General features: G+C 34.9%; 1 protein-coding gene across 1 annotated transcript in view; it reads left to right on the top strand.

Annotated features, from left to right (window-relative positions):
• ABCC5 (ATP binding cassette subfamily C member 5) overlaps positions 1–12,804 on the top strand; it is a gene marked incomplete in the record, with an annotated part of 42,908 nt that overhangs the window by 15,816 nt on the left and 14,288 nt on the right. Inside the window, 9 exon segments of the mRNA XM_072408356.1 lie at positions 1,957–2,190; positions 3,169–3,342; positions 4,215–4,362; positions 6,222–6,370; positions 7,780–7,887; positions 8,782–9,132; positions 9,230–9,301; positions 10,471–10,595; positions 12,153–12,225. Coding sequence (XP_072264457.1) covers positions 1,957–2,190; positions 3,169–3,342; positions 4,215–4,362; positions 6,222–6,370; positions 7,780–7,887; positions 8,782–9,132; positions 9,230–9,301; positions 10,471–10,595; positions 12,153–12,225 — 1,434 coding nt within the window.

The raw sequence follows: 12,804 nt of genomic DNA, 5'->3' as shown, positions 1-12,804 counted from the left end.
CAGAAGCTATTCTTTAGAATTTCCAGGGTGACAGTTCTGCTGCCAGATTGACCCGGGCAACTTGGGCAGAAACCTGCGCGGTGCAAGATTAAGGTAAGGTGCTGTTTATTCCACGGGAATGCTTACAACCACAAGAAGCTTATGCCTGTGGTAACATTAATCTGCAGAGATTTTCTCATTAACTCTTAATGTGCTTTCATTATTTGCTTACCATAATTCATTTTGTTTTTGTTCACCTGGCAAGCATTATGATAGTATTGAATGCTGATTAGCCTCCTGTTGTAATGATAGGACAACTGTAACCTTTCTTAAGTTACTGTCTGACCACAAGACAACAGCTTCTATCAGTCTTTTTGCAAGGCTTGTAGATGCAGGCCTTCGGTCATTTTGCTCCTTGTTTTTCTGTGATGTATTTTTTTAATATTATTATTTTTATATATATATATATATATATATATCTATTTTTTATCACTAAAGTGTTAAGTAGGCTGATGCATCCTCCACTGACAAAATTTTATGCTAGGAGGTATTCCGATGTTTCCCTTCCAAACAAGCAAATCACATGTCTGCCTTTCCAAATGCTTTCCCCTAAATAATCATAACCTGAAAGAGTAACCCCATCAGGGTTGGCTGGGGAAGCCTCTGAGGACATGGACTCATCGGACTCATCCTGTAAATACAGGAAAGGCAGGCTGAGTAATACGTAACATCAGGTTCTTCCTGTACCTACTGATGGCATATGTTCCCAAAGCTTCTAATCTGTGCCAGCTGATTGCTTGGCTCACTTCTACAGACTGATACTCAAGGACTAGAAGAGACTCAAAGCCTTTCATCATTTTAATCTTTTGCTGAATCTTCGATGCCATATTGATAAAGTATACTTTTGCCTTTCCTCCCCCAAGAGGAATCAGTTTGAAAGCACTGCAACAATATATTGCTATAGAGAGGGCTTCTGCTCTTTATTCTCTTGAAACTACTTCATTGAAATTATAGAATGATTGTTAAAATGCGCTGTCATATGTATGTTATGTGCCTGCTTTTTTTTTAATCTAAATTGTTTGTTATAAAAGTCTGTTACGGACAACTTTGTGCCATTGTTCATATCTTTGTGTAGTGAAATACACCCCTTTCCCCCTTAATAAAATTTTGTTTTTCCCTAAATTTATAGTTTTTTTTTTTAATACCTTTCACGGTAGTTAATCTGAACAGATTTTATGCCGTAGCTCTGAAATAGTTTGAATGTGATGAATTTATTTAAAATAAGAAAATTGCAGAAATAGGCAAGAGCAGTTTGAAACCGTCGGCTGGAATATGAACCAGTGAGACCTTTGCTTTAATCGAAGACAATACATGTTTCCTGGGTAAGCCATTAAGTAATGAGCGTACTAAATTTGTTGTTTAACATGCTCGGTTGTTTTTTATTTATTTTTTAATTTAATTTTATTTTTATTTTTTTTGTTTTTCTGTGTTAATAAACTGCTGATATTTATTTTCAGGAATTTTTTGCCAAAATGTCCTTCTCTTCCCCCGTACAACTGTAGGTACAATTGTTCTTTTTATCCAATGCGCACGTTGAAAGCATAATATATGAAGTGATCGCATTAAAGTTTTCAATATTTGTTTTTAATGCATTAATTTTATTTATAAAGTATTATCTATGCCTTGTTGGCCTGCGCAAGATTATGTTAAGTTAGAATATTTTGACTTCTGAGGCATTTGTGTAACTAAATTACAGCTGGCAGGTAATCGTCTGCTTCAATTCAGAGCAGATTTTGTTGGTCTTTTTTTGATTGGATATAATCCAGCATATCACAAAACATGTTACACAATTGCCTGAACAGTTCCCTTTGAGTCATCCGCAGAACACGTGCAGTTTTCTAACTTACTATAAAGCTTGCCAATACTGTTCCGTATAAGTGTAGCAGGACCTCATGCCCACTGCCTTTTTCCCTGTAGGCATTTGTAGTGAAAAGCCTCTTGGAATATACTCAACAAAGTGATACAGACCTCACATACAGCTTGCTCCTAGTTTTTGGGCTCCTGATGACAGAAGTCGTGCGTTCATGGTCCCTGGCACTTACCTGGGCTTTGAATTATCGGACTGGTTCACGGCTTCGAGGGGCAATACTGACTCTGGCCTTCAAGAAAATCCTGAAACTGAAGAACATTAAAGAGAAATCCATGGGAGAGGTGTGTATTAAACACATTCACACCATTATTATTATTAATATTAATGTATCTACATAAAAGTACACATGCAAAAGCTTTTTTTTTTTTTTGCCATACACTAATTGAGTGTTGGAGTAGAGTGGGTGGTTACACATCTCTTCCAAAATAAGGAGAAATGTTGCAGTTGACAATCGCCTTTAATAAGGAATGTTTGGTGGACGCTTTTCGTTTCAGAAATGTCTGCCTCCTTTTACTTTCCAATAAAGATACAGACCATGTGAACCCTCAAACTTTTCCCTATAAACAAACTTTTTCTAAATTACCAAATAAAACAAGAAAAAAAAGTTACATTTATTTTAACAGCTAGTCATTAGTGAATATTAAATGTTTGTGTATGTTTTGATTGTACTAAAGTAACTCTGTTGCTTCTGAAACAACAAGTGCCTGTGAAGACCTTACCTGTTCTGCTTACTGTGTTGCCGATCTTTGCTTTTTGTTACTGCTGCCTAAAGCAGAGGGGCTTGCTCAGGGAACTATAGACCTCAGCAGGCACTCTATATGCCTGCAATGTATTTCTTAAGCAAAAGATTTGTCAGTGGTAGACAGTGAGGATCTGTGTAGGTAGCAGGACAGTTTAAATATTAAAGCAATTTTTTTTTTTATACAGTCAATCCAGCGAGTTAATAAGCTGCACAACATCCAATGTCAAGAATACACAATGGGATATGTCTGCTAAGCACATTGTACATAAAAAAAATGGTAGAAGTTATAGCAGACATGCAAGATGCTTTTAATAAAGAAAAGTACAGTCTCCTCTTTTATCAAAGCCTTCCTGCTAATCAAATTTCTTTTCTATGTTGTAAGTTCCATTGTAACTATGTTATTTTACTGGCTCTTTTTTAAAGCTTTCCTTTTAAAGTTTTTTTTTAAGTTTTTTTTTTTTAAATATTTAATTTTAAATTAAAAGGTTACTGATACATATCTCATTGCAACTTGCAGTTGATAAACGTTTGCTCCAGCGATGGGCAGCGTATGTTTGAAGCTGCAGCAGTTGGCAGTTTGTTGGCAGGAGGGCCCATCGTTGCTGTGCTTGGAATGATTTATAATGTCTATGTGTTGGGTCCCACTGGTTTTCTTGGTTCTGCTGTTTTCATCCTCTTCTATCCAGCTATGGTAAGTGTTTTCTTTGTTAACTTAAAGATTACTGCCTCAATTTCACTGTTGGCTAAATCGTTAGGACATTGGCTGCTAAATTTAGCTATTCCTTAAGTCTACAGGATACATTTGTTGGCAGATTGTTAACTATATCATATATAGTCACTTTCATCTGAAAAGACAATTGAAATGTATATGTTTTTATTCATTTTACAAATGTGACTGTCCTGTACAAATTCCACCTGAAAAACTTTACTCTTCAATTGAACCGTAACTAACAAAATCCAGCCTTTTTGCATTTTCTATATATTTTAAATGCTAAAGTTATTTTTTTTTAATTATTGATTTTTTTAAAGAATATTGGATGATTGAGAATCATAGAAAAGAATGGCAAAAAAACAACTTTTAAAACCAAAACAATAAAAAAAATTTTGTAGATGGCCAGTAAGACCGTTACATAAGTTCTAGTAGAAAACAAATGTCCCATACTGTCAAGGTAGTGTCTTTTTTTAAACTTGTTTCATCAATATTCATATAATTGGGCACTAGAAAGTAGACGTATATGCAAAATGTTGAAATAATTTATTAAAGTTGCTGACTATAAAGGACTGTAATAAATTATCTATCTTCCATTTGGTACAGATTGTTTAAAAGGAATTTAAGCCTTGTTTTTTCTATTTGGTTACTGTTGGTCTGTTAAGTGTGCCATTTGAAGGAGTTTCCCTATATGTTATTAATAAGTGCAAAAAAAACTGTTTAATAGGAATTATCTTTTGCTGATATCAGGCAGAGAGCCCAGGAATTTATCGAATTCACTGTTCCCTTCTATTTCTGAGGACTATAGAACCCCTCTACACTGTTAAGTTAAATTCACCTTTTCTCTTTTACAGATGTTTGTGTCCAGGCTCACAGCATATTTCAGACGGAAATGTGTATCTGTCACAGATGAGCGTGTTCAGAAAATGAATGAAGTTCTTAATTACATCAAGTTTATAAAGATGTATGCCTGGGTGAAAGCATTCTCTCAAAGTGTTCAGAGTAAGTCATTGCCGTTTAGGGAGATTCAGGGATAATTGGTTGATGATTTGATGTTAATCATTTTTAGTCTTTCATTCTCACTAAAAAAAAAACACAAACTTTGCATGCATCTGTGTTTGGCTGTTCCCATGTATATATTCATTTGATGCCTCCCTGCATTACATGGGTACAATTTCCATTTGTCCAATAGGTACTTGCTCCCCTTCCCTATCTGATTCCCTTCTGCTCTAGTGCTTTTCTTTAATTTTATGACACTGAGGGTCAGGGATGGCTCTCATTCTCCTCCTATACAATTAGACTGCTGGGTCTGCATTGTACATGATGATGTAAGAGAGCTGCAACCAGCTGGGCAATACATGACAGTGGGGATTCTAGAACCCAAAACCAGAAGAAGCATTGAGTAGGGTAAGTATTTTGTGTTTCTTTCTCCTAGAATTAAAAAGAAAGTATTTGTTTTTTTGGGGTTTTGTTTTTTGGTAACTTGGTACTTTGCCCTTTTCATTTGTCATCTTTGAATGTGAAATATTTTAACATGAATTGCTGGAAATTATGGAATCATTAACTTTAACAAAGCTGTTTTTACATCCCCGGACAAAGATAATTAAATTATCTATTTATCCTGTCAGTAGATCCCTAATTTATCTATATCCTGTAACGGGATTAACCGTGCCTTTCGTTCTGTAGTGAAATTGCCATCGATCAGACAGTGACTTTGTACCAAGTCAAGATCAAAGGCGGTAGAAGGGGTATAGTCTGTGTGAACACCAGGCAGATAATGCCCAGGATTTGACATTTCAATTAGCCTCATAGTCCTAAAGGTACTAACCTAGGATGATTCCTGAACAAAGATGGTGCAGTTATTTTGAATAGAAGAACCTAAAGGCTTTGACAGGGCAGTACTATGATCTTGGTAAATGGCAATACAAACAGTCATGTGAAGAAGAAAGTATACGTCATAACTAAAAATCATTTTATGCTTAGCAGGTATTAAATAATAAAGACAGAGAGTGAAGCTGGGGTTTAAAAGGCAAACTGACGATTTTATGTTATAAGTAGGTTATGTTAAAAAAACTTCAAGTTAATATTTTCTGTATAACTTATCAACCTCTCACATTTTTTTGCCCCAAATTCTTTACAACATTGCTTTCATTTATTGGGGTTTGTGGGCATTTGTTTATGCACAGCTTTCTTTAAGGTCCTGCCACAGCATTTCAATTAGATTTAAGTCTTCATTTGATTGTGCCATTGCAACACATTGATACTTTTCAATTTCAGCCATTCTGTTGTAGATTTTCTGCTGTACTTGGATTATTGTCTGTTGCATGACCTAATTTAGGACAAGCCTTTGCAGTCACACACATAGTTTCTTTGGTGTTAAGTTTATTTTTCACCAAGAAACATGTTACAGTTCAAATTCACAAATCCGACAAACTCGGGACCCGAGGAGTCCCATATTTTAGAAAATTCCAGATTTTTGAAAGTTATACTTACCTCCACACACAGGCCAGCCTTCCTCTCCCAGCACTCACGGACATCTGGCACAGTTCCGGTGAAAAAGCAGCAGGAACGTCTCAAGGTGTATTTAGTGTAGCAAGCAGACCTAACAGCTGTTTCTGCAGAACAGTGCCATCAAAACGTCAGTGGTCAAACAGTGTACTGCAGTCCTTGTATTTAAAATGCGATCTGAAATTCATGCCTGAAAACCTAAGGAAGCTGATTTGATTATCAATGGTCGGATTTTCGATTGCCAACTGTATTTGACAGCGTTTAATGACTTTCTAGCTAGATTACATTTCTTGGCTTGTTATTTGCTACTTTGTACAGCAAAGTATTTATTTTATGTATTTATTTCTTTGCAGAAATACGAGAAAATGAGCGAAGGATACTTGAGAAAGCTGGATATTTTCAGAGCATAACTGTCGGAGTAGCTCCCATAGTGGTTGTCATCGCCAGTGTGCTGACCTTTTCTGTGCATATGATGCTTGGATATGATCTCACTGCTGCCCAGGTAACATAACTGCAGTTCTTGGCAACAACACAACTCCCACAAGATCTTTATTGGTAAACAAATGAGAAAGTTTTGCTTGTAGTCACAGCAGGTCTGCTTTTGAATCGAATGTCATTGAGTGTCCAAGTTGCTTTAGAAGCTTGTTTATGAACAGAAGTGACAGTACCCTAAAGTGGGAAACAATGGTAAAGTTTCCACGTTATGCTAAATGGGCTGAGATTTTTCCTTCCTCTTCTACAGAAGAAAATAAAATGCTTTACTAATTTCTAATATTCTTTATTTGATTATGGTTATTCCTAGCACAAGTGTCTCCAATGAAGATTTTTCCCTCCTTTAAGTCATTACTTTTGCCAGTGATGGCTTAATCTTGAAATTACTACTGCTTTAATGCCACTGCCTACAAACTAGAGGGAGTCCCCTCCTGTTTAGCTTTTTGTGCAGCTGCAATTTGCAGTTGGCGAGCAACTGCATGAAAACAAAGTACCTTACCATGCAATTACTGGAGAGGATGTGGTCAGCAGAGTAATAAATTCTGCTCAACAGTGGCTAGTTTTGGCCTGTGATTTTTTAGCTTTAAGAATATGCTGTGACTCTGAGCCTAATTTGTTAAAGCTCTCCCTTTTATTAGTGAAGCTGAGTGATCCAGCAAACCCGGAATGTATTTCTTCAAAGTAATTTGGTAGCGAGTAATTTAAATCCTGGACCAGGTCCATTCCAGGTTTCCTGGAATACTGATTCTCTGATGAAATAATAAGCTCTCCAGCCTTGAAGAGCTTTTATTAAATCAGACCCACTGTTTTAAGTAAAGTAGAACCTCTGCTACCAATCCAGAACGAATTAGAGGTTTTACCTGTAAACAATTTAATTGATTTATAAGGACAAAAAATTACAGTTGCTGCTAGGGAACCAGCTTTGCTTCAAAATCTTCCAGAAAACAACATGGGAGACTGCAAATGCAATGAAAAATAAACAGGCATTTAGTCAAACTTAACAGCATGCACAGTGTTGCAATTGCAAGACCTGAAAGTTATTTCAAGGGTCTTTAACCCCATGTTAAAAAGATCTACAGACAGTTCAACTGCAATGGTCTGCTTTTATTCAGATAACTGTATAGAAAACTGGTTTACATTAGTAAGTGCCACAACTGGAACTCTTGTGTAATATCTGATAGATTATACATAGGTACTGTCTGGAGTTGGTTATGGACTTCTATTAGAGACATATGGTTATACCTTTGGACATGCCAAACTATACACAATGGCATCCCATGAGAAGTATGATCATTTTCATACCTGTAGACTGTATATGTAGGATCATTTCCCAATACAATGGGGGAAAAAAAGACTCGTTTAATAAAGTATGCTTTTTTTTTTCTTTTTTTTTTATACACTATTTTTTTTTTTTCATAGGCTTTCACCGTTGTCACAGTTTTTAACTCCATGACCTTTGCTCTGAAGGTGACTCCATTCTCAGTCAAGTCTTTGTCAGAGGCTTCTGTATCAATGGAACGCTTTAAGGTATTTAATGGTCCACAGGTCTGATTATTCTATTTTTTTCCCTAAGCTGTCTGCATGCCAACCAATTTTCTATGGAGTTTATGAGCCACTTCCCTCGAGTAGTACACATGGGCCATGATAATGTAGATGTTGTTTAAAACTCACTTTCTTGTGCTTAACCAGCCTTTAGGTGTATGTACCTAGCGTTATGTCATGCCAGTTAAAGTAACATTGGAGCAGGCAAAGGGACGTATGGGCTGCTTTGAAGGTAATGTAGGCCCAGTAGAGCATGACAGCTCTTAACAAATTAAAATACATATATAAATACTAACAGCAAGTCATGTTTATTCCAGCTCTAGCATATCAAGACAGGTTGGCCTGTGTTTGTCGAATCTCAGACCTGTAAGTTGTAAGTCCTCATAGGTTTAGTTTATTTTGACTGCAAGGAACAATGTTTTTTTGTTTTTGTTTTTTTTTTCATGAATAGTAGAGTTTATGCCTTTTACAAGATTGGAAATAAGCTGTTGAGGTAATTGATTTTGATTGCACAAATGGGAAAGGTTACAAAATTAGTGTCCCATAGCATTGTAAGGTTCATACTTCATACCTTGTACTTATTAATATTAGGAACTAGAGAAGTAATAATGAACATGCAGAATTGGTCCAATAATATTAATATAAAGGCTAAAGAAGTTTAGTTGTTTGCTCAAGGCTCAACAAGTTGAATGATTGGTATGAAGTAATTTTAAAAATACTCCTGGCTCCTAGCGAACCTGAGATTAGTTGACTCTAATGAGCTACGTTTTGCTCCGCAGCAGCTTCCTTCCACTGTATAGCCTGATGTTTTTGCTCCCTGCGTGACCTAGACCTGACCAGCTGTCTCATCTTTACACCTTTCTCACAACCTCCTATCAGAGTTTATTTCTAATGGAAGAGGTTCACATGGTAAAGAAAAAGCCATCCTGCCCAAACATCACCATACAGCTGAAAAATACAACTATGGCATGGGAGTCATCTCATGCCAGTACACAGTGCTCTCCGAAGGCCACCCCTAAACTGAAAAAAGACAAGAAGGGGCCTAAAGGCAAGAAAGAGAAAGCTGACTTGCAGAAAGAGGGGCCACAAGAAGTTTTGGCAGAGCAGAAGGGACATCTCTTGGTGGACAGTGATGAACAAGGCAGCCCAGATGAGGAAGGCAGAGATATTCAGTTAACAAACTTGAGGCTACAGAGAGCCTTGTACAACATTGATCTGGAAATAGAGAAGGTGAGCTATACCATATAGTATACATTTTGAATTCTTTGTGTTCCTTTAAGAGAATAAATGTATACTTAAAAAAAAATGTTGCATTTTGGTGTTCCAGGGAAAGCTAGTTGGAGTATGTGGCAGTGTGGGGAGTGGAAAAACATCTCTAATTTCTACAATTCTTGGGCAGGTAATATTTGCTTTAAAGCATTTTCGAATATGTTAAAATTATTTTTGTTTAGTGTGGTAAAAAAATTACTTTATTACCTTCCCTGGCAGTCTGATTATGGCCGTAGTTTCTTGTCAAAAGCGGTACATTGTTTGGCATTGAAATTTGTTGTTTTATATTTTAGGCCTGTAAATCTTAGAAAAAATTCCCGGGTATGATAGGACTGTAAAACGAATCGTAAATAAAAATATAATAATTATAAAAAATAATGAATGTTTTATTTTATTTAAAAAATGTATAATTTGTCCAAACAGGGGTACAATATTAGAATCAACTTTTAGTTTTATTATTTATTTGGATTTATTTTTTATAACTTTTTTTTTACTGTGATCAATGTGTTAAAAGCAGATTACAATGTAATTTGGAATTGGCTATTGGGAAAGAAACTGAATAAGTAAAATTAATAATTCGCAATTTTGCAAAAAAAGGTTTGTACTTAAGTCTTTGTTGCAGACATCAACAACTGCTGAACTTCCTTGAACTGCATATAAATGCTATTGCAATTGAGCAATAAAGCTTGGTGTATAACCTTGTGATTGTGCACTGATGGATTGTACACTGCTGAGATACTCGCTGTCCCTTTGTTAGAAGGCATAAAGCTGGACAATATTGTTCAGTGTTATAAAGCTTGACTAGCTACTTGTTTACTTGTGCAAATTCTTTAGATCTATTTTATGGATTTGAAGGTCTGAAATGCTGGATTTACAGATCTTTGTCATTTTTATAAACTGAGAAAAAAGGTGTGTGTTAAAAAAATTGTTATTTGATCTTTTCATAAAGATCCATAGGCTTTCATACACAATACCTTTTCTCACCATACTTTAAATGGAATCAGGGAAATCTTTCCATCTGTTGAAGGTGGACATTTGATGTTCTGGGGAGTTGGAAGGAGTCACCAGCATTCTGTCAGGACTTGGTTGTTGTTTTTCGATCAACATTCAGGAACTTGGGATTGTTTCTGCTGCTTTGGATCATTTTACTGGGGTTCATTTGATTCGCTTGTGACATAAATTCAAGAGGGGGGAACCTAAATTCTTTGCTTTGGATCTAGTGCGTTATTTACAATCAAACGATACATTATACTTTCTAATTAATGTTTTATAAAATATGGTTTAATAATTTTTTTCCAGATGACTCTTCTTGAAGGTAGTGTCTCTGTTAATGGTTCAGTTGCTTATGTTGCTCAGCAAGCATGGATATTAAATGCAACTCTTAGAGACAACATCTTGTTTGGGGAAGAATATGAGGAAGAAAGGTATGTTCCATGTTTTTTGTTGAGAATGTTGAGAGATGTATTTAGTTTTAAGGTTCACCTTTTCAACTTAAATAAAATGTGCCCTATTTTATTAGTATTCAAACCAATAAGTATGTCCTTCACACAGCAAAATTTAAGATATGCTAGAATAGTATTTGGTAAGAAAATTGTGAAATCCAGGTATATAATGTATTACCATTTCATGTAACATAAGGAAGGTCATAAAGGCCTTTTTAAAAATAAAATTGAAATATACCAAATCTAAGGAACATACCTTGGCTGTGATTGCTGTCTTCTTTTTGAAAACTGCTAAACCACAACGGCACAACATGATTGTGTGGGAATGCTATCCTGCTGGTTACTTATTGAAGGATATAAATTATTATCCCTCTATATTGATAGAAGTGATATTAAATATAAGTATGGTGTTTTTTTTCTGTCATTGCACATGGCAATGGTGACAAGGACATAGTAAATTCAAACTTCAAGAAAAGTTCATAAATCAAGAAAAAATATTATTAATAAATCTATTGTATCATTGAATATGATGTATCAATTTTGAAAGCAATGTTTTTATTATTCACATGAGTTTTTTATTAAGAGTAATTAAATTTAATAAATATTGCAATTTTTAAATTGGCGGACTGAAGAATATTATCTTTAGGTACCAGGAAAGTCCCCAAAGAGGATTTACATTGTATTTTCAAAAAAGCCAACTGCAATACAAAATGACTTACTGGCTATCTTTTTCTTCAGTTGTTTATGTAAAACATCACTGTTTATATGGTTGCCTGTGTCAATATTATTTAAAGAATACTTGAGACTAGCTGCCGCCTTTAAATTAACTACCTTAATTGTTTAAACTGTCCCATAATATAATGATGTACAATAATGTATTGGTACATTGTATTGGTAAATGAATGTATCAGGTTTTGATGCAAATTGGACCACAATTTAGGAATAATTAAATAAAACCCCCTCGATATTACCTACATTTTTCCAACATTTGTGCCTTCAACTGCATGTTGATTCGCAACTGTAAATATATTTTTACCTTACTGCACCAGAGCAGTGACTCGCTAAACCCATATACAGCCAAGGAGCTAGGATTTTTAAGGTAGATGAACAGTGGAAGTCCACAGAACCGTTTTTATACAGGCTACCGTTAATATAATTAAATTGGTATCTTCCATTGAAGGTATCAGTTTCTTTCTGTAGAACTAATACATTGATTACATACATTTTGACATTTGAGTATCGAGTTCAGTCCAATACATTTCATGTCCTAAACTTTAATTAGGATTGTGAAAAGGCAGTAATTTGAGAGCACTAACACATAATACTGTTTGGTCGAACTCTGTTGTTTATCTACTTGGTCTCTTAGCAATAAACTTTACCCCTAGAAGAAATAGAATAGAATGAAAGTCACAATGTAAATGTTTTTTATATACAGATTTGTTAAGTGTAAACGATGATTGGTTCCTAGCCTTTTTTTTTTGTAAATTTTTTTTTTTAATATGTATATATTTTTAACTTGCTTTTGATGTCCTGTTCTAGGTACAACACTGTGCTGAGTGTTTGCTGTCTAAGACCGGATTTGGCTATACTGCCAAATAGTGACTTGACTGAGGTTTGTTTTGCAAAATAATTTTAATTTGATTTGCCTTATGACCTATATAGTATATAAATGATCAAGTATTTCAGATTTATTTATTCTTTACATTTTAATGTTGTCGTTCTTAAGCAATCCCTAAATAGTCGCTGTGAACAGTAGAATAGCCAAAATTTGCTGTTCTTTTAAGCTTATTAAAACATTAATAGCTTCATTAGGCTGGTAAAAAAAGGGATGGTATCATAGTATAAAAAAAAAACAAAAAAAAAAAACAAAACAAAACAAAAAACTGTCACATACACGTCACTTTTATTGTTTAAAGAGGTATTTAGTAATTCTAAATATGTTTATTCTTTTCTACCGTTGGTTTTTTGGGGTTGTTAGAGGCTTTCGACATAAGAAGTGTTAGATGACCTACCAAGAGGATTGACATTGGTAAATTTAAAAGGGACATTTTGATAACATACTAACATGATATCATTTAACCACCTGAGCGTTACACTGATTTCTAGATTTCTGTTCCAAAAGCGTCACAGGTTTTCATGAAATTTTTTTTTTTTAAATTGTAGACCTGTAACTTACAGAAATATGTCCGAA

The sequence above is a fragment of the Pyxicephalus adspersus genome, chromosome 4 (assembly GCF_032062135.1).
Source record: "Pyxicephalus adspersus chromosome 4, UCB_Pads_2.0, whole genome shotgun sequence".
Taxonomy (NCBI): domain Eukaryota; kingdom Metazoa; phylum Chordata; class Amphibia; order Anura; family Pyxicephalidae; genus Pyxicephalus; species Pyxicephalus adspersus.
This window is presented reverse-complemented; position numbering and strand designations above follow the sequence as displayed.